Below are 27,952 nucleotides of genomic sequence, written 5' to 3'. Positions count from 1 at the left end.
TAACCCCCTTTTGGATTAGCTACTAGTAAGACACAGCTGAGAATTGTGGGAAGTCTAGATTTGAAAAGGTTTAATTTGCACATAAAAAATGATAAAAACAATAAAAAATCTTTACAAATATATATATATTTTTGTATATATTCATTAAACATTAATACACACACACACACACACACACACACATACACATATACACACACACAAAGTTAAAAGGTGAGGAAACCGTCATCAAATCACCAACCATCCCCAGTGCTGTGAGCCCCCATTAGATCCCCATGCTCTTCTGGAAAGCCAGGAGAGTTGGGGCCAACCTCATCTCAGGGGGCAAGATGTTCCACAGGGTGGGGACGATGGCAGAAAAGGCTCTTCTCCTCGACCCCACCAGTTTTGATCAGAGAGTGCATGCAATCCATATGTTCAGTTTGTCTGGGTCCATCTGGAGCTTCCTCCACCCTGTAAAATTCCTTTGTCTTCTGTCTACTAGCTTTTGACCTTCCCTTTCTTCTGGCCACAGGGAGGACATCCAACTGAAGACTCCTCACAGTAAAATTAATGGACAGCCAAAGGGCATTTCCAGAGTAGAGTGTCGGCTAGGCTCAGCCTCTAGCGCCCAGGGTCCTCCAGTGAGTCCAGCTAGACACTCCAACGTTAAGAAAGTCTCCGGGGTGGGTGGAACAACCTATGAAATTTCTGTGTAAAACAAAAAAAAGAAGAGTAAGAACATGGTGAAAGAAGAGCCACCTGCAAACTCATTTGTGGAGCTACATACACTGTGAAGATCCGACTAGAAAAGGAGGAGGAAAACAGCTGATGGTGCCTGCCATTTTATTTCATGGCTGGATTTTTTTTTCAACCATTTTTAAAAGGCACCCAAAGGTCCCCCCCCCCTGCCAGCCAAGACCAGCTGCAGCCTTATTCTTCAAAGAATGATGCACTTTGTACAGCTCATTGGGTACTTCCTTGAAAAACTTACCCGCCTACCGACTGACAACGCCAGCTGTGTAGAGCAATGGTAAAACCATTGTGCATTTGTTTCTGTCCATCCAATCCTGTCCTTAGGCCTTGTTGCATTGTGGTTGAAAAGCCACTTACAGGGTCTTAGTGTTTTCCCCTCCACCCCTGCTTCAAGCCTCCAGGCTGGATGAAGCCCAAGATGAAGGAGTAGTGGAACTCAAGATGAAGGAGTAATGGAACCCAACAAGTTTCTGGGTTTCTCTTTTCAGCCTACAGTATCAGCGATCAATACAAGTCAACTTGGAGGAGCTGCATTTGAAGCAAGCAAGCGCTGCCTAATTCAGTGTCTTCTGGGCCCGCAACTGTTTCCTTATCTATGGTGGGCTTCTTAATTCATTTCAGGGCTGGGAGAAGGGAATCAGATTCGTGCGTCCACGTTTTGGGGCAGATGTACATCTCTTTCTCCTGTTAGGATGAATAGGAAGTTCTTGTGCTCATGGAAACTGGGCACATCCATACACACAAGAGAACCCTAAGCAGCATCCATCGAAGAAAGGCTGATGGACACCACTAGACCTCTGAGTCTTATTCAGTCTCTTAGACACCACCCTTTGGGCCAAGGGAAGACAAGGGGCAATTTTCTGGCCACCTTCTTACCATTTGCTGAGGCATCTGAAAATTACAATGCGCACATGAGGAGTTTCTCTTTCATGCCATAGAACTCTTGCACAAATAAGGAACTTCCATTTTTCCTTGGACTATTATAGGTGGGTTTTCAAACAATACCAATAACCCTGTCCTGCTTTAAAAAAAAAAAAATCAGAATATTGAGATGGTAACTTATGATTTTAAACAGCCATACTCCTTCCAACTCTCATGCTACTGGGGGCTGTGAAATGGTGTACTGTCTTGCACTGGTGCAGTGTGTATAATCTCAACGCAAGGTATTTTGATCTGTTGAATTTTGCGGTGTGTGTCCGTGTGTTTGCGTGTGCATGTGTGATTGTGTGTGTTTGTCAGCTGAACACACGTCTGTAGGAGATATGTTTGTGGCCTGTTTGAAGATGGGTGAGTTTTCCATAAACCTTGAATATCCACAGAGACAGGAATACCCCAACACTGCTGATCACTAGACCTAGAGTTGATCCAAAAGAGAATTTGGAAATGAAAAGTGCTCGTAAGCTGTTTACAAAAATTCTAAATATTTATCCTCCAAATTAGGCAGTCTTCCCCCCTCCTTCTGCCTCTTCCTTTCAGTATAAATTAATCTCATATTTCAGTTCAGTTAAGAAACAAGTAGAAGATAGAAGTAGTACATTTAGGGAGATGATACTTAGCATAATGGCCTTAAACAATCCTTTTTTAATTTATAAAGTTGGATGACAGCCTCTTAAGGCTGAATCTTGAAAGTGAATGCTGCAGAAGATCATGATTTTAAAAATGTGGGGTTTTTTGCCATTTCCTTTTAGCCAAATTGGGGGGAGGGCTGCGTATGTGTGTGTCACGGAAGAACTAGGAGGGCTGGTGGGAGGAAAGGATCCCTTAGTAAAAATGTTGTACTTACGATCACTTGAACACAACTTGCTATTTGCTCTGGAAAGAGGAAAACATGTTCTCCTGTGGAATAGGGAAGAACCAGATCAATGGAACAGGCTTAAATCTCTCTCCCCCATACCAAGGAAAACAAAGAAAACTGCATTTTAGGAAGGCAGAATGGTTCATTCTTCTCCAATTGTTTCTGACCAGCACTGACTCTCTAGGCCAGATGATTTCGGCCTGCTTTTCACCCTTGAAGCTTAAAATGTATACCTGCTTGGAGGAAAAACCAACAAGCCAAGCACCCCAAATTTCCCCCTGAATTAAAAAAAAAAACAACACCAAAATTATAGCCTCCCCTACTCCAGGGGTGGCACTCCAAGATTTTTTAAAAATGACTCAGAAAGTTCTGGAGAAGAAATATTTCAGGCCACCCTGTGGATTCATTTTAAAATTCATGTGGTTAATCATAGCTGATTTTGCAGATCATATGCTTTGTTGGTTTCTTAGATTTACAGTAGGGTTCCCAACCGTGGGAGATGCTTCTCATATTGTAATGGTGAAGACCAAGAAGCATTCTTTGTCCGTCCATCCACTGTTGCATGGTTTGAATAGCCAATTCTTCTTGGGTGAGATTTTGGAGGGAACCTGAACCTGTTTGGATGTGACTCACATCCACTCTTTCCTTGGGCTCACGATAAACTGATGGCATTTAATGTTTCTGCTCTTTTCATCTGGGGGAAAAAAACGGTATGGGAAGACCTTAGAAATCCAGGTGGGATAGACAGGGATCCAAATGGTCAGATTACATTGCTTCCTTCCTTATGTATGTGATATCAGAGGTATCTGCAGGGCATGGTCAACAAAGTCATGCACGTGCAATGTGCATAAAAAATGGCCCGAGCATCAATCATGTTGTGGCTGCCATCTTGATTATTTGGACCGTGGCCTATAGGCACCCCTGGGTGTATGATAGTCTGCGTGTACATATGTATGCCGCAAAGAAAAGAGTATGTACAGATCTGTACACTCTGGAAATGTTAGCTCTAGAAGAATGCAAGGATGGTAGGATATTCGCTTGCATTGTTCCGGGAGATATTACCGTTGGAATGGAGACAGTATTAAAAAGATCAGGAAGGGTCGGATTCTGCTATTAGGATAAAGCAAGGTGAGGGGGTGACCTGTTCTTTCAATCTGGAGGTTTAACAGCCAACTATGGTCCAGATTCCTAGGAAAAAAAGACAATTAAGACGTAGAATTCCAAAGTGATTCCATCAGCTTTGGTGCTCCATTCTCATCCAAGCTGGATTTCATACCTGGAAGTGGGCTCTACACCATCTCAACGGCTTCCGACCAGACTTAGTCAGAAGTTGCCCGCTCTCCTGTGAAGCTATGTCTAGCCTCTAAATTTGACCCAAAATATTTTGCTGCCTGAGGCCAGGAACAAGATGGCACCCACTCCCATTCCGGGTGCAAAAGCAGTTCCGTTTTTCTTTGGTGCTGATAACAGATCTCCCTGATTTTGAAATCAAAGGGACGCAGAAACAGATCGCGTGGCTCATGCCTGTTTCCTCCAACACCATGTAGCCTCCCCTAGCATCTTCTGCCTAAGGCAGTGTTGTCCAAACTTGGCCACTTTAAGATGAGTGGACTTCAACTCCTAGAATTCCCCGGCCAGCCATGCTGGCCGGGAAATTCTGGAAGTTGAAATCCACTCATCTTAAAGTGGCCAAGTTTGGACAACACTGGCCTAAGGCATCTACTACATTTTGCCTAAGAGTAGGGCTGGTCCAGGATGAAACTGGAATAAAGTGCCTTCTGGGTAGCTGGGCCATGACTGCTGAACTTTCACCAGGCTGGCAGATAGGGATGAACGCCATTTTATTCCCGCTAGATTTTAATTCATATCTCTGCTCTTTCCCTGGCACTTGAATACTGCTGACTTCTTCACTGTTGTTGTTGACTGTTTTATGGTGTGACTCTATTTTTCTGTCTTCTGATCAGCCACTTTAATTCCAGATGGCACATAATGGACTCAGAACGCCATCCTCTATCTATCTGTAGGATGAAGCTTCCTTTTGTTCAGGGAGACTTATCTGTCTTCCCCAGCCAGATAACCACTAAATGTATTGGAGTTGCAGCTCCCCCAATGTTTACTCATGATAGAAGCACAGAATTATCAAAATGGAAGCCATGGGTTTCATCCCCCTGCTCAGGGCTGGAATCCTAATTAAAACGTCCCAAACAGTCCTGCTTGAACGGGAGGAACCCACCATATTTCTGGTCATTGGTTCCACAGTTGAACTAGTCTTCCTGTTAGGAAGTTTTTCCTGACTTTTCACTGGGATCATCTTCATTGTACCTTAAACCCATTATCTCATACCCTACATTATTGGATGAAAGAGGACAGGTCTTGCCACCTTCTTTCAGATATTTGTTCTCCCACCCCTTGGTCTTCTCAAGGCTGACCTAGACCTGTTTCTAGTCTCCCGATCATCCCTACTGCCCTTCTCTGAACCCATCCCGGTTTGACTCAATTCTTCTTAAAAGAATGGCACCCAGAACTGATTTCATATTTCTGATGAGGTCTGGCTAATGTAGATTAATGTGGAAGAACTTTTCCATGACCAAACCCAAAGTTTGCATTTAAATTGGAGCTTCCCTCCAAAGTTTGCTATTGAATTGTAACACTTAGCCGGACAGGGAAAGTTATTATGTGTGAGGGAAGCGCTTTGTATTAGCTGCCTTTAATTTTAAATTTCATTTTAAGTGAATTAAAGCAAATATCACTTCTATCCAGGCCCCAAACATTTCTCTTTCCTAGCTTCTCTCGCCTTTTATGTGAGCATCTTCCAATAAACTACGTGCTGACCGAGCACAGGCCGTGAACTAGGGGAAAAATGGTTTGCATCTGGGATATAAATACATATTTAAAAGATCCCTCAAAACATGCATTGCCATTTTAGGGAAAAAAGCGATTAAGGAACATATCGGCATGTTTGGAGAAGTATGAAATCTAGCAGATGAGTTCCTTCTGAATAGTCTGGGAAGTGTAGATCAAGCCATTTTTCTACTGAACTTTGCAAAGCTTCATAATTTCTGTAGCACCTTTAAAATCGAAGCAAAAGGACGGAGAGTCTAAAGTGCGCGCACACACACGCACAGATGTTCAACTGAGCAGATGTTTTGCTGGGACACATACTGGTAATTTCAGTTGTGAAACCACATGGCGCTCTCTCTCCCTCTCTTTATTTAAATTTGTCTTCCCCCCTTTTAATTTCTGTGAGAAATGAGCTTGCAGGATAGCAAGAATTTAAAATCAAACCAATGTTGTTCACAGAATCCTGAATTCTGTGAGGTCCACAGCATTAGGTTTTTCCTTTAAAGAAGAAGAAAAGAGCCACACCTGGACCTTTAAAACACCTATTTGTCTGCAGAATGGCAGCATGAATTTGAAAGCTTTATTTATTTTGGCCAAGTTGATTTAGCTCTAGCATGGCCAATAAAGAAGGCAAAAATGGAAGGCATTGGGGATGCAACTCATGAGGTTAAGATATATGGATCCATCCACAGAAATTGCGGAAGGGAGTTTCTTAAATCCAGACATGAGACTCCTTTGGAACGAGAAGATACCTTTCACATTAATAGTGTTATGAGAGCTCTGCTTTTCTTCTTCTTTTCTTTGAGGTCTGCATTTAAAATAGACTAAATGGTAGTAAATTATTCAGATCTCTTGAGTAGTTGGCATTGACCAATTAGCAGAACCTGGAAACAACAGATGTCTTCAGTTCTGGCTTGTTTCCAGCCAATGCCTGGAAATCATCTGCTTGGAAGAATGGCCCTTAGATTTTAGTCCAGATTTTGTGTTTGCAGTTAGGAGAAAGTCTCTAGTGGGAGGTTTGATACTCTGTGGGGAGATCTGCCATAACACGAAGGATTTTAGGGATATCCAGCACTCAGACTTTTTACAGATGGCCAATTGCTCTGGTCACCACATATGAAGGAGCCTCTATCCAAAGTTTGGTTTGGTGTTTTGAATGATCAGATTGGTCAACATTTGGCTGGTGTGGGTCTTCCGGAACACGGCCACACAGCCCGGAAGACCCACACCAGCTATCGTATTCTGGCTGTGAAAGCCTTCGACAATACATTGGTCAACATTTCTTTAATTCAAGGCATTGCAACTCATTTGTTGGACTAAGGGTGATTCATGGTTACTGCAAGTGGCAGTACAGAGCTGATCTTGGCTGATTTCAAAAGTAGAGTCAGGCCTGGTCTCTCGGAGATCATCAGGAAATGCCAGGAGTGTAGACAAAACTGGAGAATCAATATCTCAAAAGGAGACCATGACCCCAGAAGACTATTTCTGTGTTGTTGCCCAGAGAAGAACATGGATGTGCCCAACATAGTCACTAAGAGTTCAACTTAATTTAACTTTTTATTTACTGGGTCATTAATTTCTAGGACTTTTTAAAGAAATGATATTTACATATGATGTGGTGAGAAAAAAGTGAAGAGGGAGAGGAAGCCCCCAGATTCTGCTGTGTTCTAAATGGCTCAGTCAACAGTAGGAAGGTAGAGAAGGCTGGAAATTGACGCTACTGTTCTAATCTCCTGCTTGATTAGCGCATTGGAACCTGGGGGAAAGCTCCAGATTGCAGTCTGGAACTTTGAGATCCCATCCTGAGCTTTTGCTCCCATGTAGGTCCAAGAGGGCTAAAATTTGCATCAACTGAAGTTGTAATCAAAAAAATTACGGATGTCCAGAGAAGAGCTAATCAACTGCACTATTGAAAGAGAGCTATTTTATTGCATTCAAATATATCATTCATAGGTGCTGGTTTTAACTCCTGTGTCTTTGATCCAGTCAGCTCTGTTGCCCTTGGCTGATAAGCAGAAGAATCAGGAGAATTGAGAGTTTGGGAGTAGTCACAGGTAGAAAATGAAATTAATAGCTTTTGTTCCTTGCAGGTACGTGTGCAAAAATGTAATTCAGAGATTTTGTTCAAAGGTGATTCAGCTGAATCTCCATGAACTTGACTTTCCTGCGCTGAATTGGAAAGTTGAACCGAATCTCCAAAGTGTCACCAGCTGGCCACAAAATTCCAATAATTTGAATACTTCTGTGTCAGTGCAGAAAAGACCCAGTCATGCCCCAAAACCCGACTCACATTAATCCAAATCTTCAATTGCTAATCAGATCAGTTTTATGAATTAATTTGAACTGTTGAATTGAAGTAGAGTGGTTTTCTATATCTAGTTTGCACTTCCTACTGGGGTTTGGCTTAATCGTGCAGGGCTAATCTATGATTTTTTTGGGGGGGGGGGTGTCTCATTTTTGAAGGAGTTCCTGAATCAGGATGCTTACTTTTTTGTAAGGCGCACTAACTGGATCCTTTGCACTTTTTCAACTAGCTTGATGGCATATGCATCTTGTCCAATTCAAGCAGGCCAGCTGAAATCTCTCTTCCAGACATACGCACCTAGATGCTGGACAGGTCTGGTTCATGTAGCACAGTAAGCCAAACCTTATTAAATGTATTGCATAATCCAAGCTTGGTTGAATTCATGCTGAACACTAAGCCATAAACCATGAAACATAGCCCACAAGGGCTGGGTCCACACGACATGCCAAGTCAAAACCATACACCACCCGTGGTGGCTTAGTGCAATGTGTAAATTCAACCAGAAAAGAACATTGGTTAATTTTCAGCTTCTAAGCTGGGCAAACGAGGTGCAAGTGATTCAGAATCGTAGCAAAATAGTGACATTCCATGCCAAGAATATAAACAACTATGTTGATCTTCTTCTCTTTTTCCTCCCGCATCTGCTGCTATGGATCCTTTATTACTCCACGAAGGATCACCAGCAGAAGCCTCTGTTTTATCAAGCCTTTTTATTTTCCTCCCTGTGCTTCAAAACATGAAGCCTCAAAGCTTTCTCACCCCAACATGGTTCACCTTGAAACGGTGAGCCACAGGAACGCATTTGCTTTAGAAAACCGCAAAAGATTTGCATTAGAGGTCCAGCTTTTTCACCTCATCCCCCCACAATCCCATTTTGCCTCCTTTGAACTGCTTATTTTATTTTGATCAAACTGCAGGTTTATCTTTTACATTCCCTGAATATTTCAAAAGAAGAAAGAAAAAAGTGCTGGTGTTTCTGACATTCGATGGTTTTCATATTGGATCTTTTTCTCTCTTTTTTTTTTTTTTTTAACTTGAAGCCTTAATGCTTTACTTCTTTGTCAGATAATGAGAAGCTGCTGTAGTTCTGCTTGGGTTTAATAATAGACTTTACCCCATGAGGTTAAAAAAACACACAGAAGGCATCAAAGACAAAGAGATGGGCTTGTGAAAAGCCCAAGAGATGGATCACGCAGCGTTCCTGAAGGATGTATATTTTTTGCAGGAACAGCTGACAAGGTTCAGCAAATCTTTCCGGAGCGATCAAAGAAATTCCCAAGTCATCTTTTTTTGGGGGGGGCGAGGGGAGCAGATATCCTCCAGTGTTTCGACACACACACGTGCACACGCACGCACACACACACACAGATCAACTATGCAGATGTATGCTTTCATGTTGAAAACCTGATATGCAGCAAAGTGGGTGTGCTAAAAAAATAAGTACAGCGTACCCAGGGTTTTGTAAATATTCGCTCATAATATTTGTACGATTGGGTCTATAAGCAAGACTCTCTGGGTGAGGATCACAGTCTTGCAGACAAAGCCTAACAGGGGGGGCCACAATGTTGTGGACCTGGCTCTGCACCCAAGCTTGGGATTAGGGACAGAAACAACCTGAAGACTGGGGGCGATGATGCTATTAAAATCACAGTTGGAGGACCTTGTTGTTGGAGAGATCTTTTAACAGTCTGTATTCACCCGTTCTCCTATCTCGAATTGTTTGGAATGTAATCTGTGCAGGCTTCGTGGAACGTGTGTCTGTAATTCTCATCTCTGTCGCTTTAGTCTCAATACACATGTATATATTTTTCAATTTTGCTCTGAAGGTGGCTTCATTACGCTTCCATCTTTTGTTTCGGAACCACATCGTTGTTTGGGTTGGGGGGGGGGGGGTATTCAGTTTTGAATGCCCAGGTTGGGGAATTCTGAAATGTTGGGAAAAGGAGCTACCATCACCACAACCAGCTGCCTTGTCCAAATCCAGATTTATTTGGCATCCCAGAATGACTGACTAGTTAATCCTTCTAATCTCAACCGGTTTAAGGGAATGTAGAAAGGGACGAATCCAGGCTAAGGCAGTTGGTCTTAGACAGAAGGAACAGAGTGATTGATCTCTAGCTAATGTAGACATCTGGTGTCTTCAACGGCTCATGGTTATCTACCTCAACACCACCAGCTTTCTTGCCCGCCTGATTTTTAAAAATGGTTAAGATTCTTTTCATTTGAATAAATCAATGTGTGAGGTCCCAGTGTGCTGAAAACAAAGCAAAACACATCAACTTTGCATCGACTTTGATTTTCGAGATTGCTTCTAGACCCACAAGGGCATCAAAGCTGCAAGCAAACAAAAAAGGTAGGGAGCATCATTGGTTGGGAGCTAGAGTGGGTGAAGGTAGGTAGGTAGGTAGGTAGGTAGGTAGATAGATAGATAGATAGATAGATAGATAGATAGATAGATAGACTGAGATAGATTGATGATAGAGAGATAGATCTTTATTACAGTCCAAGATCAATACAGGGGTAGGTTATAACAACCAATTATAGTCCAAAAATATAAGAGTATTATAACAATTTACTACGTGGTACATTTCTGTTGGCAAGCCTGATGTGGCCTTATGGCTAAGCACAACGTTTAGCAATTAAAAAGTTGTCATTAACAAAAGCGTCTAAATAACATTAATTGGAACTGCCAGGCAATTAGGGATTGAATTAATGGAGGACGCAGTTCCCTATAATATTTACATCTTAAAAAGACGTGTCCTACCATTTCAATTTCACCAGAGATGCAAGAGCATTGCCTAAGCGCTACGAGAATCTGGCTGAGTCTACAGTATTGCCTAGTAAATAGTTTTATTTTAGCAGAGACAGTTCAGTCTCCGTCTTAGCTTGGAGTCCTCCATGGTTTTTGAACCTCCTAACCCAGAAGAATTCATCTGAAGACCTGAGACTACCAGTGGCTCCCGGTCAAACCTTGACTCAGCCCCTAAAGATCTGAAAAATGAATTGCTAACAGGACGGAAGGAGAAAAGCATTGAGCAAACACAACTGGAGAATAACCATATTATTCTGTTTTACTTCCATTTCAGTGCAAATTAAAATCAGTTTAATTTTTTTGTTCTGGCCAAAGAGAGGTCTCAAAAGAGAAGACATTGCCAGCTCCAATTTTTACGGAGGGCAATAGCGTGGAGAAAATGCTGTGAAATGTTAACAACATCGGATAGTACAAGGTACATTTAATTATTCATACAATCTCAAGTTGCTTTAGTTTCTGAACTTCTTTCCCCAAACAATATGGAAAGACAGGGAATCCCTCCCAAGAATGTGAATAAAACACAATATGGTCTTAATTGCTCAGTGCCAGTTAAACGTTTAAAAAAAAAAATATTTGGACAGGAATATCCTAAATTGGTGCTCTTATTATCTCTCCCATCTAATGGTTCTATTTTAAATCAGGAGCTCCAATTATATCCCGCCCGCTTCTGTGAAACAGAATTGCTTGCCATTCATACCGAACTATCGCACGCTTGCCACTCATTCATTCCTGACGGATCTTTGACAGCTTGGATGGGAACCAGCTACGAAAGGCTCAAACCGAATGACATTTGGGTTGTTCTCTTGCCAACATCCCTCCAACGTTTTAAAGAGATGTCTGTGATTATGTAGACATGAAACTGGCTTGTTTGGGAAGGCCCACGGTGCTGGAGTGACTAACACTTAACCCATCATTTATCCTATTATTTAAGGCTCCTGTTGGATGGGCTTTTCCTAACGTTTCTTCCATCTGGGTGGCAGGGACCGGGGTGTCCGCCAGAGGGCAGCAAAGAGGCGAGGAGGGTCCCTCTGGCACCCCCACAGCCCGTTTTGGGGGCTGCAGCCCGGTCCAGCTGCCCCCGCCAAGTGCTCGCAGCAGGTTTCAGGCCATGGCTTTTAATTCTTTTGCTGGCTGCATTTTTCATAATTTTGGAGTCCTTCCATGGACAGAAAAAAGAGGGCTGGCTGGTTTCTCAACCTAGGCCACTTTAAGACGTGTGGACTTCAACTCCCAGAGTTCCCCATCCAACACGCTTTAAGATGGGTGAGCTTCCCATGCTGGCTGGGGAATTCTGGGAGTTGAAGTCCACACGTCTTGAAGCTGTGGCTGAGGAAGACTGGCCTAAGACACAGCCTTAGACAAACTGGAGGGACTACAGCTCCCATCAGTCCTCACCGCTCCGGCTCATGGCAAGGCATGATGGGAGTGGAAGTCCAAAAGCATTCCAAAGGCATTAGGGTGGGAAGGGAGCGTTCTTGCAACGAGGTGCCTCCCGACTCGGGCTACCGCTCCCATCATCCCCATCCAGCGTTGGCTGTGGATGATAGGTGCAGGAATCCACCAGGTTGGGGGAAGCAAAGCTGCTTTTCCAGGTTCAAAATAGTCCCCTCCCCTTCCAGGCGGAGGAATTACGGGGAGACGCATCAAGACGCCTCCCTCTTCAGCGGAGGGATCTTCTCCTTTCCGGCCGGCTCCGCGCCCTTCGCTCCGATCCGCCCGCGTCTCTTCTGCGGGCGAAGACGCCTCTCTTTTCGAAACCGCCCCGCCCCTTCGGGTCCCCTTTAGCCCCGCCCACCACCATGCCACCGCCCCCTCCGGCTAGATCCTGCCTCCGGGACTGTCCCCGCCCCTTACGCCGTCCGCCGCGCGGCTCCCCTCCAATGGCGGAGGCCCCTCGCCGCCCTGGCCCCGCCCACACGGCTCCAGCCTCGCCTTCGCTGGGGCCGAGGCGTTTTGTCCCGCGCCGCTCCCCGTCCGCGGCGGGAAGCGGTTGGGTGTGAGGCGCTCGCGCTCCGCCGACGGATCGCGCGGGCGTCCCTCACGCAGCCCGCCATGGCGTTCCGGCGCGTGGTCGCGGTCTCCGCCGCCGCTGCGTGCGGCTTGGCGGGCGGATCGGTCCTTTTCTCCGCCGTGGCGCTCAGGAAGCAGCCGCCGCCGCCTCAGCAGGGGGCGGAGAAGGCCGGCGGGGACGCCACGGAGCCCGTCCCCTCGTCTTCGGGGCCGCTGCCGCCGCCGCCGGGCCTGCTGCTCCTGCCGTCGCCGGCCGCCTCCTGCCCCACCGGCGCGCCCGCCTGGCTGGAGAAGCCCAACGGCTGCGGCTACTGGGACAACAACTGGGACAGGTAAGCCCCCCTGCCCAGAACCCCCCCACTACCTTGGCTGGTGGCTGTTCGCCCGCCCGCAGCCCCTTCCCCTCCAAGCAGAGGAGCCGCGCAGCTCCCGTCAGTTGGCAACCCCGAGCTTCCCAGCTCCTTCCCCAACCTGGCGCCCTCTAGAGCATCCCCGCCCAACCCGGTAGGGGGTCCTCGGGGTTGTGGGTCTGATGCGCCTGAAGGGTGCCAGCTGGGGGCGGGAAGGCGATCCCTTAAAACGGGATTATTTTTTTCTGGGGATGCCATGGGAGATGGCTCTAAGAGTTGGTTTAGGGGGTGGTTATTCTCCCGCAATCTTGGTCTTTATGTTACATTATTTTAGTGGTGGTTACCTGGTTTTTGACTGCTGTTGGTTGTCCCTCGCCCAGAGTCACGAAGGACAGCTATCCAAATTTGCTAAATAAATAAATCGCAGTGTCTTCTGCCTGAGTGGAGGTAAGGCGAGGTGGTCAACCTGGCGCCCTCCGGCTTACTGGGGTGCCACGAGTCCTGCTCATTTGCTGGGAGGAAGAGGGGGTTTGATACTCCAAGCCAGTGGAGAACATCAAATGGTTTTCTCCTAGTCCAGGTTCTGGATCTGGGGCGCTTGTGATCCGATGTGGGGCTGGTCTCCCCGGCAGGGTTTTGGGGAGGGAGATGGAGGGAGAGGACAGGGCAGGGCCTGCCAGTCTGGGTTCCGATGGAGGAAAGATGGCCTAGATATGCCTAGGCCAGTGTTTCTCAACCTTGGCAACTAAGCTGCGAATGGACTTCTATTTTCAGAATGCTGGCTGAGGGATTTGGGGATTGAAGTCCACCTATGCTGGTTGGGGACTTTTAGGGATTGAAGTCCAGACATCTTAAAGTTGCCAAGGTTGAGAAACACTGGCCTAGACAGTTGGGAGTTTCTGCTGGGTGATTTAAAGCAAGTTGTGCATAGGGGTGTGTATGTCACAATCATTCCTAGAGTTGTCATTCGGATGTGCTGGCCTTCCCTGCTCTCTGTAATGGGAGGATGTGAGCTCTAGCCAAAACATCCAAGGATGCTTTGGATATTAAGGCAAGGATGCAGAGTGGATGTTAACATACCAAGCCCTCTGAATGCTTGAATGGTATTACTAAGCCAACCTCTCCTTCTCTTCGCTGTATGCCTTTAAGAGCTTTAAGTTGAATGCTCTGCTTGTACAGGGACCTGCCCAGTTGGAGATACTTTCTCAAAACAAATTTCTAGATGCTGACCCTGTAAGCGAATGTCTGGATCCGTGCTCTAAGATAAAATAAAGCTTGTATGGAGATCCTTATTTTCTTCTGAATAAGGTGGCTGAAGGTATATCCAAGAATGTTAGTAGCTAACATTTCTCTTGCCACTTCATTGTCTTTGTCTTAAGGATGAACACAGAATCTGTAGCACAGAGTTGCTGAGGATGAACAGTGTGAATGAACTGTAGTAGATGTCACTTTGTCCCTGATTTGTTGATGTTTTCCTTTTTTGCGGGGTATAGCCGTGCCTGAGTGGAATTTGAAATTGTTGGCTAGTCTTCTACTAATGCCATAGGAACTAGAATCACACTTTTAAATTCTAGGGTGGTTTAGACTGGCTTTTCTTCAAAATTACAGGTCCAGCACTCGTACCATTCATATAAAAAAAAAAATCAAATGTTACCAATCCACAACCGTTGGGTGCCATTTCTGCTTAACACATTTTGAGTAGTTGCCCCATATCATAGCAGTTCAGGAGAACCTTTGAAAATATGTAATTTAAACTGTAGCAGTTCATATTATACACACACACACACAAAGCCACTTGACACAATCTTGGAGAATTTCAGATAATATCAAAATAATTGCCTAATGACTTCGGTTTTTCTGCTATAAATGAAATAATACCTTTCATACTGCAGTTGCTAATTCTCTTAGTAGAGAGAATTAAGCATTCATTTCTGCATGATCCCTTCCCAGATTAATAACACTAAATCTGAACAAAAGCCTTTCTAGCATTTAATTTCATAATGGGTTGGAACTGCTGCACACAGTGAAGGTATGTATAAATGAAATGCCTGTAATTAGTTTATGTGGAGGTACTGGATCCGGTCTAGTTTTGGATTTGGACACACCCAGTCTGGTTTATACATAACAAGAAACTCTAAATCAGAATTTATTGGGAAGAAGTAAACTTGCTGCTGCATGCTTCCTAATTGCTTATGTCCAGGAGTGATTTTGCTGTGTGTGAGAGAGAAATTGAATAAATAGCTACTTGAATGCAAGCCAGAGTTCCTTGGCTTGTTCTAACATCCCGAAAGCTTCATTTTGAACTTCTGAGTGCAATGGCCCATTCAGAAAAGTATTGTATCACATGTCTATATGCTAGAATAGCTAACCTTGGCATTTAAAATCTAGGATTGTGTGGCATAACATGTATAACTTTCTTCTACATTCAAGTTCCATCTGTTCCATATTTTCAAAATTTTCTGATAGCTCATTTGTATTTCTTATCTGGCCAGGTTTGTAGAACTTTTAGCATATCAGGAAATTTTGTTTAGCTTTGGGCAAATAGTTCTTTTATCAATAACTTTCTTGCCTGTATGTTGTTTGTATGTCAGTAGCTGCTTTTCCGAATTACTGCTAATTTATATGACTGTAGCCCTAAATATATTTCTATGCAGTAGGCCTGACTTAATTCAGTCGGATTCACTTTAAATAGGTGGTATTATCCTCTTTATATTTGTATTTTTATTTCTTTTTAAAAGTAGGAATTGTTACAGATTTCAAGAAAAAGACTGCTTCTGCAAACTAGAAAGTAAGACATATAGCAAATTGATATTAATAGCTAGCAGCTATGTATTTATCTTGCCACTGATTCAATTTTTAGTGTTTACATTCAGATGTGTACTATTTTTCAACATAATGGCATATGTTGTAAGAGTGAAGGACAATATCTGCTTACTTGGTAGTATATTAATACCATAAACATCCATTGTATCAAGCTGTTATATAAATACTGAGCAAGCTTTGTGCAGTTGTGCTTCCTTTTATATCTTTTGAGATGGTGCATTTTCTTTTGGCAGCTAAAATGTTCTGACTCTCCTTTATTTCTGCACTTAATAAATCATTAAAGATAGAATCTGAAATGAAATGCCAAAACTGTGTCTGGTATTAAAGGGAGAATAAAAATAATCCAGTGATAGGAAATGAGTCAGATTGCCTACAACTACAAACTGGTCAGCCAGTTTGTAGTTCTAGGCCATCTGACTTCAGGATATTTTTTGAATACAAATGATTGCAGCTAAATTGTTTTCTTGGTGGATGTGTTAATAATTGTGAGAGGATGAAGTAGATAGACTTCGCATTTCCACAAAATTCCTCCATTTTGGAATATATGGAACTGCTTTGTGTATTCGCTAAGAATATATATTTATGCAGGCTGGCTTGTGTTAGCAGTAGAACCCAGTAGTCTTGACACACACTCTTGAAATCAATGATACAGAATCAGATGGATCTTAAATGTAACTTGGAATTCAGAGACAGGAGCTACAAGTATTTTACTAATACTCCTGCCCATACTTGCAGACAAGTAGCTTCTATTTGCCCATTTCTCTCTTATCTTTTAGAGATATTATGGGTATGTTGCACCTTAGTGAAAAATGGCCTGAAGGAGATATTCAGTTGTGCAATCAGAATCACTAAGTCTAAGGTTGACTTTGTCAAACAAAGGTGCAGCTCTGGAGCTGAGATAATTTCTTTGCATATCTGCTATGTTTAATGTAAAAATATAAACTTCAAGTCCTACTTTTAGGAGAGAACCATTGGCTCTCATGAACCTGAAGAAGAAAAATGAAGAGACTGGAGAACTGGAGGCTTCATCTCGCTTAGCCCACTATAAAACAAAAGCTACTAGGCATATATTCCTCATACGCCATTCTCAGTACAATATGGATGGGCAACAGGATAAAGACAGAATCTTAACCAAGCTGGGTATGTATGATACTCTTTTGGCTGGATAGGGTAGTGGGTAGAGATAAAATTTGTGGTTGCTAAAGACCTGCTGCTCTAGGTCTATAATTTATGGAGATCCCTACATTCTTTCCTAGTACAGATTTTCTGTACTGATTTGCTTGCTTAGTCACCATCCAATCAAATGTCTTCTAAGTTGGCTTACTTTAAATGTACTTAACAAATTAACTGGTGTCTGTTTTTAGGCCAATGGCGAAGGCTTAGATGTCCTCTTTATTCAGAAAGGTTTTCTGTTTTCATTGCTTACAAAATTGCAAATTTCTTCTGTTTGGATGCAAAATATCCTTTATATGAAGAATGCAAACAAAAATGGTAGAAAAAGGAACAAGTTCTTGTTTTAAAACACTGTGCTGGAACAAAAATCTTTGTGCCTTATTAGGAATTTATTCATAAATATACTTTTCAGGCCGTGAGCAAGCTGAGCTGACTGGGAAGAGGCTTGCAAGTTTGGGGCTGAAATTTGATAAAATTGTCCACTCTTCAATGGCCAGAGCAACAGAAACAACCAACATTATTAGCAAACATCTTCCTGGTGAGTGTCTTCTTGGAACATAATTTGTGGTAAGCCATATTTATGTAGTTTTAATACATGCATACAGGGATGTGCCGGATATCTGATTTGGTTGTACTTTGAACCATTTTATCGGAAGGGTTGAATTCAATGTCTCTAACCAGCAGGGATCTAAGAAGTTTTGCAAATTCTCGAGGAAGACTTAGTGCTGTGTTAGCAAGATCAGTAGCAGTAGTGAGAAAACAAAGTGGATCCAGGTTAGGTCACATACTGGTCACATCTTGTCTTTTTGCCTAAGGTGGCTCATGTGGTCTCAGGTAGCGGTGCTGGAAAACCTCAGGGCCTTTTCAGGTTTCGCATGGAGCTGTGTTTAGAGAGCTTGATTGGAGCAGTGGCGATTATAAGTCTCTCTGGGCATCTTCAACCTATCTTTTGTTACAGATTTTTGGAGATCTGTAACAGTGTGTGTATGCTTGTTTGTTGCTCTGTAGCTCAGTGATTCAGCTCCTAAAATTTATGGATCAGGGAAGCTGTGGAGGATTTCCTGGCTAACAGGAGTGGTGCTACTAGCATTTTGAAATGGATCTAAAAAAGAATTGGCAGCCAATGCAGATGGTATTATCATGTCATGTCAGTCCTTTGCCAGTAATTTGTTTCCATACAGTTTCAAATGCAAACCCATATCTAACACATGGGCGTTTAAATAATCAGTTAACAGCTTGTCCATAACTGTTGCAAGCCTATTTTTCTCCAGACGTGGCTGCAATTAGGAATATATCTTTCAACTGTCTAAAATAAATACAACGTGCATTTCTTTATGTTTGCTAAGATTCATCAAGCTATTGGAATGCATTGTGTCAGGTTACATTCTGACCTTTTACTTGTCTCTTTTCCACATACAATACAGATTCCTTATATGTTCCTAGAACATTCTAGGACGCAGTGCCTGAGTCACGTATACTGTTGTTCCTTGTTCCTACTTCTAATCCTGGCTAGTTTACAATTGCAATCAAGCTAACAGTGTCCTAAGCCAGTACCTTGAACATCATATAAAATGACCTTGAACCAAGGTAACATACAGTGATGCCTTTTAGTAGGTAACCAAACAAGGAGCATGAGTCCAAAAGACTAGTTAAGGTTTAGGGATTGTGATGGAATGGAATTATGGAGGCCAGACTCAGGGAGGAAAACATGTTCTTTCATCTCCTGAGGAGCGAGGGAGAGATAAGAGGATGAGGCTGGCACCTCCCTGAGGAATTCATAGTGTTGTGACTGGCATTACTTGGGAGCTGGAGTTTCAGTCTGGGAAGATTCTTGCTAGAGGTTGTAGCTAATAAACATTGCTGGACTGAATTTACATGGTCTCCTGGAGTTCCTTGTATGTCAGGCCTAGCCCTAGGCTTTAAGATCTGTGGCGAGATGAGCTAACTTTGGGGTCCATCACAAGTTACAATGGGAGCTCTCCTTGAAGGCTGCAAAGCAATCAGAGCATTTCAGAAAGTTGGGAAGCAGGTCCAGAGTTGTTTATATCTATCCAAAGTCCAGTGATGGCTCTCCATGTCAAAAGTAAGACTTTGCGATTGGAGCAATGGCAGTAAACATCTCTATGAAATCTGTGTCCAGAGCCTGTTAAAAGAGTCATCATGGAATCGTATGTGTCTGTGGAAGGACACTAATACCAAAAGGCCTGTAAATCCTCTTGTGTACATTAGATTGTATATGAATCAGACCACAAGGATTTGAAATACATGCATCCTCTCCTCCCCAGGGGTGACAAAGCTGAGCACGGATCTCCTGCGAGAAGGGGCTCCAATTGAACCGAATCCTCCCAGTTCTCACTGGAAGCCTGAAGCTGTGGTAATATCTAGTCCAGCATTAGTTTTCGTGGTACAACTTTTGGATTTCTTTTAGATCAGTGTTTTTCAACCCTGGTAGCTTGAAGATGTATGGACTTCAACTCCCAGAATTGAGATGCGAGGCTCAGCATCTTAAACTGGACTTTATTTATAAAAATATTTATATTTTTAAAAATATATTTTTAAATATTTACTTATAAAAAGGATTTATACGTTTTGTTCCTTCAATCCCTGCTGATTCCAGCAATCCAAATACTATTAAGTCTGAAGGCCTCTAGATTTTAATGTGTTTGGGAATGGATCACTGATTCCTGATTATTAAAAGAAGAGAAAAAAAAATGTATGCAGGTTTAAATATCCACATCAATCACCAATCTTCTGCTTTTAGCAGTATTACGAAGATGGAGCTCGCATTGAGGCTGCCTTCAGAAACTACATTCACCGAGCTGATATCAAACAGGAAGATGATAGCTACGAAATCTTCGTTTGTCATGCTAACGTTATTCGCTATATTGTCTGCAGGTAACTCAGACGGTGGAAGAGACCGCTGGGGTTGGGGCAAACTACTGGTTCTTAAGTTGGTTTAGCATGTTGTGCCGTGCATTATACAGAGAGATCAGATGCATTTAACACATGTTTGGGAGTTTATGGATGTCCAGTCATTGGAGCAGTTGCCTGTAGGATTAACTCAAAGCTTTTGCTTTCACTTTGAGTAGGGGGATTTAAAAGTATCATTAAAGAAATGCACGGTAATATTTAAAAACTGGGTGGGGAAGAAATGAGAATATTTTTATTTATTCCTGTGTTTGGAGAACTTCTGACATGTATGAATTATGTCAGTGACCTTCCCCACTCCGCTCTGTCCCCACAGTCTCCCCCAAACTGAAGCCTTTTGGATGCTTTGATATTTCAACCAATGGCTAGGGGAGTGGGTGATGGGAGTTGCAGTTCCATACAATGGAGGGCAGCAAGTTAAGGGACAAAAGGATGAATATACTGATGGAGTCACTGTTCCACCATCTCTCAGGTGTGATTTCAAATGTCTTAAGTTTTCTGAATACGACATATGCAGGAATTGTACTGGTGGCATATTAAACTTAAAGCTCGGTCAGTTTTAACGAGACCGATCTATACTTGAACCCATGTTTATGTCTAACCGTGCAGACCATGGACAAGACTGTTGTACTTGAGGCGAGGTGTTTAATTACTTACGATTACACTAATTTAAGATTGCTTTAGTATCATGCTAAGTTTACTTTAAGTTGGAGGACAATCCTAGAAGCAATTATCTCTTTTGGAGTTTGGGTCCAAGAGGAGAGAGAGAAGATGGGCAATGGCTGTAGAAATATTTATAGTCTTGCTAAAACAGCGAGCCTCTTTTCAAGATACTTTAGCTCTCCTGGGGGATAAAAGCTTCATAAAGTTAATTATGATTCTTCAAAAGGCTCATATCTAATGCCAGCATAATTTCTGAAAAATACTAGACTTGGGAGACCATTTAGCTTTTGGCAACAGTGAATTCACAAAGTCTGTCTTGAACCCTAAGGAAGGTACATCCCAATTTAGTAAAGCTTTCTGTGAATGAGTTAAAATCATTTGTTGATGACAAATTTATTAAAACTGTACTGATTAATTTATTAAAAACTTAGACATCATATATGCCTAAAATGGAGGTTGGGCATTGGATTGTGACTATGGCGTAACGACTTGAACATTCAGTTGGAAGAGCTTAAAATGTCCTTTCAGCTCCAGAAATATAGGCCTGGTGGATTGGGGTTGATGACAAGCTTAGGTGGATGAATCTGGAGTGGTTTCATCTTTTTTGAGATTTACCAGCCACTTTGCTCCAGATTCTTTGGATAATGTGTAACTCTTCAGTAACTCCAAACAGCAGAAAGAAGATCCAAGTTGTTCTTGACTCCCAGTTAGGAAGTCCCTCATTGCCACTGGAGGCACCCTGTGTTGGTGATAGGACCCAGATGGTAGAGACAGTGAGTAATGTAACATAGGATCCATGACTGACATTAGGATCCCACTTCACCTTATGAAATACACGATTTGTGAAAGAATATATTCTCATGGTCTCCTAAGAGATTTCTCATTCTTGTTGTTTTATTTTGCGGATTTGCTCTGAAATACATGCATTACAGTGGATATGCCAGTTTTTATTTTTGTTTTAATGACCACCAGGAACAATGAATTAACCTTGCAGTCTTTATCAAAACATTCACAATTGTTTCCCCCCCCCTTTTTTTTTTTTGAAGAGCATTGCAATTTCCTCCTGAAGGTTGGCTTCGGATATCACTGAACAATGGCAGCATCACCCACTTGGTGATCCGCCCTAATGGCAGGGTGGCACTTCGCGTGCTTGGTGACACTGGGTTCATGCCACCAGAGAAAATCACCCGCAACTGAGTAAGCCTTTCTGGAGCTTCCCGTCAGCCCTGAGCCAATGCAAAACAGTGGAAGATTCTTGTTGTATAGGATACCAAGTTTCACTAGTACTTAACTAATGCCTATTTTCGCCCGTCCTTCTTTCAAGCTCATGTAAACAGGAAGGGTCTTCAGCCAAAAGGACAATGCTACACTCACCATGTGGCCAACACTTTCCCTTAAAAGCTGCAGGCTCACTTGACTGGACTTTGGATGTCTTGAACTATTTATTATGTGTGGATATTTTGCACTAGTACATCATGAAGCGCAATATTGACAGTGAGAGAATTGCTCTACACAGCTCAAGTGAGAGGACCTCCCCCTTCATGGCTTCAAAACAAAAATGCTGGTGGCCACTCACCAAAGGCTATCATAGAATCGTTTCTTTCCTACTGTGGGGAAAAAGATAGAAATACTGCAGAGTCCAGTAATACATATGGGGTATTGAAATCAATATAAAGTCAGAATCAACAAAATCCAGTAATTTGGAATGTGAGAGAGATGAAATCTTAAGGTACCACCTTTTCTTATTATGCAGCTCAGATTTGCACGTAGGCAAGGATTGGGACTGAAAATATACTTCAGGGTCTGCAGCTTAGAGAGAGGTTCTCACTAGCACCCAAAGCAGTGCCTGAAAAAAGCAAATAGAATTTTCTGTGCTCTTCTCCCTTCAAGCCCTATTTACTTGCTCTTTTATTTGAGCTTTTTGCTATAAGCATCCTATTTCTAAAAAAATCTAAATAGGAAACTTTCCTAGGATTCTCTACCATTAATAATTGTTACAGGTTACCATTTATCATTTGATCCCAGTTCCCCTGGGGCAAAGGGCATGTGGGAATATGCGTACTAAACAACATCAGATTAGAAGTGAGGGTGGGTCATTCTGTTTCTTTAGCGTGCAGAGATTATCCTTCTATACTTAATTGTTAGAGTGAAATATACTAACTCTTTATGGGGGAGGAAACAGTCTTTGGCCAGTAACTTCTAAACAAATGCTTCTTGTGAAACTTGTTATCTAGCTACTTGTGGGATTGCAAAAATGGAATAGCAGGGTGTTGGGTTATTCTGTGGTCCTAGAAGATGCCAGTGATCTATGTCAATCAGTGCAGAAAATTAACTTATTTCTATTTGTCTTTGTATATCTGCAAAAATAAAAAAATGAATTGATTTTCACTTGAGACTTCTTTAAAATTAAAGCTCCTAGACCAGGGTTTCTCAACCAGGGGTTGCAGGAGAGATCACTAGGGGTTCCCTGGGAGATAATGAAATAATTTTTTAAATAAATCATTCGGACAACATGTTCTCACAGTGATGAGCAGAAACCAAACAGAAATCTAGTTACAACTCTGAGCTCTCTGGTAGTATGCTGTAGGACTGTGTTTAGTTGGTTGAATCCATTCTTAATTTTTGACACGAGATGGGGAGACTGTCGATAACAAGTGAACACTATATTGCAGGAAGGGAGGAATATTACAGGAAGGGGAGGGAGAAGTGCATTTTTCAAGAAATTAATGGACTCGTCCAACTTAGTCTGTGATGTCAGTCTGTCTCTCCTGCATCTTTTCCCTGCGGTTTTCCTGTAGTTATTTTATCCTGTTATTTTAAATAAATTTTGTATATGTTTATTCAGTCATGTCCGAGGGTCCAATGTGGCGATTTTTGAAGAGGAGGTGTGAGAGAGAAGAGGAGGATTCTGGAATGGACAATACCGATAAGTTTAATGAGGATAATGATAATGAAGAACTTAAATCTTCTCAGGCATTTCCCTGCACTGGTACATCAATGGACTCAAAAAAAAGTCTGTCTTTACAATGAAAACTATTTACCAATGGGTTTTACATGGACTGGTGTTCCAAGTTGTCCTATTCTGTTGTGCCTCATCTGTGGCAAACAACTTAACAAATGCAGCAATGCCTTCAGCAAAATTAAAGCAGAAATCACTGCCATATGACAAGTAGAAGTTCTGATTATTTTAAATGGCTATTGAAATCAAACAGAGTAAAGCTTTTGTTAATAAAATGGCAGTCAGTAAAAAGTCCAAGAAGCAAGTTATTTAGTAAGAGAACTTATTACACAGCAAAGGAAAAGTCATGCTTTGGGTGAGAAAGTAATCATGCCAACATGTAAAATAATAGTGGGGAAAATGCTAGGACCAGATGTACAAGGAATGGAAAAGGTTTTACTGTCAAAGAGCACAAAAAGTCGGCATGTTGATGACATGTCAAATGATGCTGAAGAGGTTTTGTGTGATAAACTGAAGAACAGCAGCTTTTCTATCCAAGTTGATGAGTCAACAGATTTCACCAATAAATGTCACGTTCCGGCATTTGTAGGATTCGTAAAGGATGCTGAAATTCAAGAAAACATTTTCCGCTGCAAAAAACTATATGAAACATGCAAAGGCCAAGATGTATTTAATGTTTTGTCTTCATATCTGGAAACAAAAAGTCTGTTTTTGTGATGGACTGGAATGGAGGAAGGGGGGTGAAAACGGTGTTCTCGTCTCCAGAGCAACGCTCTAGAGATAAGCGGAGAAAGCTGGCGCATCCCTAAACATTCCAGAAGATAGTAGAGAGTTGTGCCTGGGAACTACTGGTCAGTCTGAAAAGATTGATGTCAGGCCTAGCCCAAGGAACTCCTGGAGACCGTGCAGGTTCAATCAGCAAGATTTATTAGCTAGCGCTTATTTACAGAATCTTTTCAGACTGACCAGTAGTTCCCAGGCACAACTCTCTACTATCTTCTGGAATGTTTAGGGATGCGCCAGCTTTCTCCGCTTATCTCCAGAGCGTTGCTCTGGAGACGAGAGCACCGTTTTCACCCCCCTTCCTCCATTCCAGTCCATCACAGTTTTAGAGGCTGTGTTAGCCTGTACTGATGGTGCTCCATCAGTGGTTGGCTGCATGAGAGGTTTCGCTTCTCTTGTAAGAAAAGAAAATCCTGACATCATCACAACACGTTGCTTTCTTCACAGAGCGGTGTTGGTGTCATAAACTCTTGGAGATGAAAAAAGCTCTGGATGATACTACAAGAATCGTTAACTTTCTTAAATGAAGACCAGTTCACTCAAGAATGTTTTAAAAACTCTGAAAACCTGGACAAAGAGCACATAAGTCTCCTGTTACATACCAAAATATGATGGCTCAGCAGAGAAAGAGTTCTCAACAGGGCGTTTGAGCTGAAGGCGGAGTTGCAAGAGTATCTTTGAGAAAATAGTATTCCGCATTTTGCTGAGTACTTTGAAGATGGAGAATGGTTGCAGAAACTAGCATACTTAGTGGGCATCTTTCATGATGTGAACCAGCTGAACAAGTCTCTGCAAGGCCCTGGAGAAAATGTTTTGACTTCAAGTGGCAAGATTCTTGGCTTTAAAAGAAAACAATGTTTGGAAAAATCACGGTGCCGAAGGAAATATTGAAGTGTTTCCACTGCTGCTTCCACTTTGAAGGAAGAGGAAGAACTTTGTGAGCTGCAGTGTGATTACACACTCGAGGAGATTCACTGATCTGCCCATGGACAAGACCTGGATTTCTGTGAAAGAGTATCCTGCCATTCATAGGAAGGCATTGAACATTTTGCTGCAGTTTTCAACTTCTTACACATGTGAGCAAGCTTTTTCTTATTGAACAAGCATCAAAAACAAATCTTATTTCAGTTGAAGATGAAATCTGTGTGCGCTTATCTGAAGTTCGGCCCAGAATTATTTGTACAGCAAAAAACAAGCACAGGTTTCACATTAAAGAGATAAGCTTCATTCTTTATTTTAAGAACATTGCTAATGCATATATACAGGCCTACACATGAAATGAATATAATAATTTTCTAACTTCTGGCCTATATTTGAGCCTGAATGTGCAGGGGTTCCCCAAAGCATGAAAAATATTTCAAGGGTTCCTCCAGGAAGGTTGAGAAAGGCTGTCCTAGAGGGTGGTTGAAGTTTTTAAATCAAGATTTCAATTCTGAGATTGAATACCAAGATTCTATAAATGCAAAAATAGAAGTATGACACTTGTCTGGGCCTTTGCTACTTACGCAGCGCAACGGCATCTGATTTTATTTTAGTGGGAAGAGGGAATTGAAACGAAAAGAGACTATGAAATACCACATCCTAGTAATTTCAGCTGCTGCTTTGGATCAGATTCTAAAAAGCCCTGGAATGTGTAACTTACATGCCATTAACACGTGCTAGTCATCCATTGGGTTTTTCTCGTCTTACATACTTTGATGTACTACATAAGGCCTTTGTGACTTTGCTTCCATGCCCCAGCAAAAAATATAAAAGTGCAGAAACCAAATAGCTACCACAGGTTTTGTATTAAAATTGCAAAACCAATCCACTGATTAATAGAGAAAACACGTTTTAAATAAACAAATTTAATAAGCTTGTTTAAAATTCACATTAACACATTGACCCCCCCCAAAAATACACAAGTCGATTTTAGACAATATTTTCAACACCAATAATTTGACCTCTCTTCAGACATCTCAACAAAAGTGTTAACTGAACATTTGTGCTCCAGAAACACCCTTGAGTACAAAAGTATTAACAAAGCAAAGGAAATTGGTCAGTTGCTTATGGTTTTAACCAATTATTTGCAGTGGCTTAGCAGGAAGGCTTTCCTTTATACCATGGAGTAAGCTTTACACAAGAAGACCTGTGAATGCCTAGAATAGCCCTATCTGGCTTTGTACCATTAAGTCTACAAGGTGTAATGTGCATAGAGCACTTTGAGCATGAAGGCTGAATTTCAGAAACCATAGTACACTAAAGGATTTTTAGAAACTGACTTTATCTCAACATTGCACTACAGAACTCTGGTGCATTTCTTCTGTTTTTTTCCTTAGTACCACAACCCACCACAGTCTTTAGGGTGGGATATGTCAGTACAACCTGGACAGATTTTATACTTTCTGGAGAACAACACAGATAGCGAATGCAAGGTGGCTCACGAGGGAGCTGCCCCAAAACCTGGTTGCGTTTCTATCCCAATGATCCTCAAATTAATTTGTAACAGGTTTGGCTTTAACTGGGAGTATCTGTTATTTATGTATAGGACACTTACATTACATATATAAAATAAATAGATGGTTACAGTATCTGTTGGAATCTTTTAAACTATAAATGATACCTTTAAAAACTCCAAAAGTGGAAAGTTAAAATGTGTTTAATCTATAAGGGAACATTACTAATTTAAAAGCAAGACTGAAATACCAAACATAAAAGTTACAAAAGGCACTAATAAAACTGGAAGAGTCTTGAGTGCAGTTCTGAAGTTTTAGTACCAAAAACATCAAAGAAGTAGTATATAAAACATTGGTTACACATGGGTAAGGAAACCACCGGTGCAGTTCCTGAAGCTGTGATTATTTCAAGTTAGTGTGTAGTAAATAACCCTCGCCACCACTCTCTTTAAACCCGAGGATTAAGAGAATCTCCCATTTTGTGTGTATCTTCTTTCCCTCCCTGCTAGAGATTATCTCCAAATTACACACGGACAGACAATCGCAGTAGGGAGCTAGGCTATTAGAAAATGGCTTGCAGTGAATATCAACATTAGGAATGTGGAGTCGGGCAGGTTTATTCTAAAATGTTCTGTCAGAAATTAGCGATCATGAAATGGCACGGGATTTAAAGTAACAGGTTTTCATCAAACATGGAGTTAATGTTGATGGTTTTTGCTCCCATGGTATGCAACGATGAACTTAGCTCTCAAGGGGAAAGCCAGCGATGGCTTTATTACTGCTAATGAGCTTTTCTGTCGGAGCTGCAAAGTCTGCCTGAGACCAGAAAGAAAGAAGGGCAAATGGGGAGAAATACTTGTGTTATTTCTTTCATTAGCTTTTCTTAAAGGTTCAGCGGAGGCCACAGCAGGTTCCCTTATGCTTTTTAACAATCTTAAGTAGATGAGATCGTAAATCGTGAGTTTGCACTCTGTACCCATTGGGAAAAAAGGTTACTTATTCCTCTCTCTCAGCCCAACTGGAAGACTAATTATGACAACTCAACTCTTTACAGATGCTACAGTCAAGAGGATTCCAAGGAGAGGAAGAATCACAGGCAGACTGGATCTCAGTGAATGAGTCCAAAAAGGCCACTTCAGTCCATGATCACTATACTGTTCAGGTGATTTTCAGGAGTAACTTGCTAACTTACAGGACACTGACAGTCTGGTAAACGGAATGAAAATAATTCTCTGCCAGCAGCCCCCTCTTCCAAGAATAAATAAATAAAAGTGGTCAGGGAAACCATCCTGTCAGTGTTTCAACAATCCAAAATTTCCTTCACTTAAACATTTCATTGC

The 27,952-nt window shown here is 42.1% G+C and overlaps 2 protein-coding genes across 7 annotated transcripts in view; both read left to right on the top strand.

Moving 5' to 3' along the window:
• Window positions 1–9,489, top strand: part of ZDHHC8 (zDHHC palmitoyltransferase 8) — a 64,097-nt gene extending 54,608 nt beyond the window's left edge. Inside the window, exon 12 of the mRNA XM_007427747.3 lies at window positions 515–9,489. Coding sequence (XP_007427809.1) covers window positions 515–698 — 184 coding nt within the window. The 3' untranslated portion in view covers window positions 699–9,489. The remainder of the gene's footprint in view (window positions 1–514) is intronic.
• Window positions 9,490–12,407: 2,918 nt separating this feature from the next.
• Window positions 12,408–27,802, top strand: PGAM5 (PGAM family member 5, mitochondrial serine/threonine protein phosphatase). 6 transcript variants are annotated; one of them, XM_088135332.1, is made up of 7 exons: window positions 12,411–12,830; window positions 16,633–16,811; window positions 17,257–17,382; window positions 19,130–19,218; window positions 19,606–19,739; window positions 21,482–21,632; window positions 23,281–24,156. In XM_088135332.1, exons 1-6 carry the CDS (start codon window positions 12,541–12,543, stop codon window positions 21,630–21,632), a joined length of 969 nt encoding a protein of 322 aa, XP_087991458.1. In that variant the 5' UTR covers window positions 12,411–12,540; the 3' UTR covers window positions 23,281–24,156. The 6 variants fall into 6 exon arrangements, with proteins under 6 accessions (XP_087991462.1, XP_087991458.1, XP_087991461.1 ...); XM_088135336.1 differs by lacking the exons at window positions 21,482–21,632; window positions 23,281–24,156 and adding an exon at window positions 27,667–27,802 and having other exon boundaries at window positions 12,408–12,830; XM_088135335.1 differs by lacking the exon at window positions 23,281–24,156 and having other exon boundaries at window positions 19,130–19,215; window positions 19,609–19,739; window positions 21,482–22,818.
• The last annotated feature ends 150 nt before the right edge of the window (window positions 27,803–27,952 follow it).

The sequence above is a fragment of the Python bivittatus genome, unplaced genomic scaffold (assembly GCF_059951505.1).
Source record: "Python bivittatus isolate LINGU-HERP-01145 unplaced genomic scaffold, Pbiv_v1 ctg000100_np1212, whole genome shotgun sequence".
In the NCBI taxonomy this organism is placed as follows: Eukaryota; Metazoa; Chordata; class Lepidosauria; order Squamata; family Pythonidae; genus Python; species Python bivittatus.
The sequence above is the reverse complement of the archived record's forward strand: the minus strand, read 5'-3'. Positions and strand labels throughout refer to the sequence as shown.

Excerpts from the sequence above, each read along its gene's own strand:
- PGAM5 (XM_088135332.1), top strand. The coding sequence starts at position 12,541 with ATGGCGTTCCGGCGCGTGGTCGCGGTCTCCGCCGCCGCTGCGTGCGGC. Across the intron at positions 12,831-16,632 it reads TGGGACAACAACTGGGACAG|GAGAGAACCATTGGCTCTCA; the intron begins GTAAGCCCCCCT and ends TCCTACTTTTAG. Across the intron at positions 16,812-17,256 it reads CAGAATCTTAACCAAGCTGG|GCCGTGAGCAAGCTGAGCTG; the intron begins GTATGTATGATA and ends TATACTTTTCAG.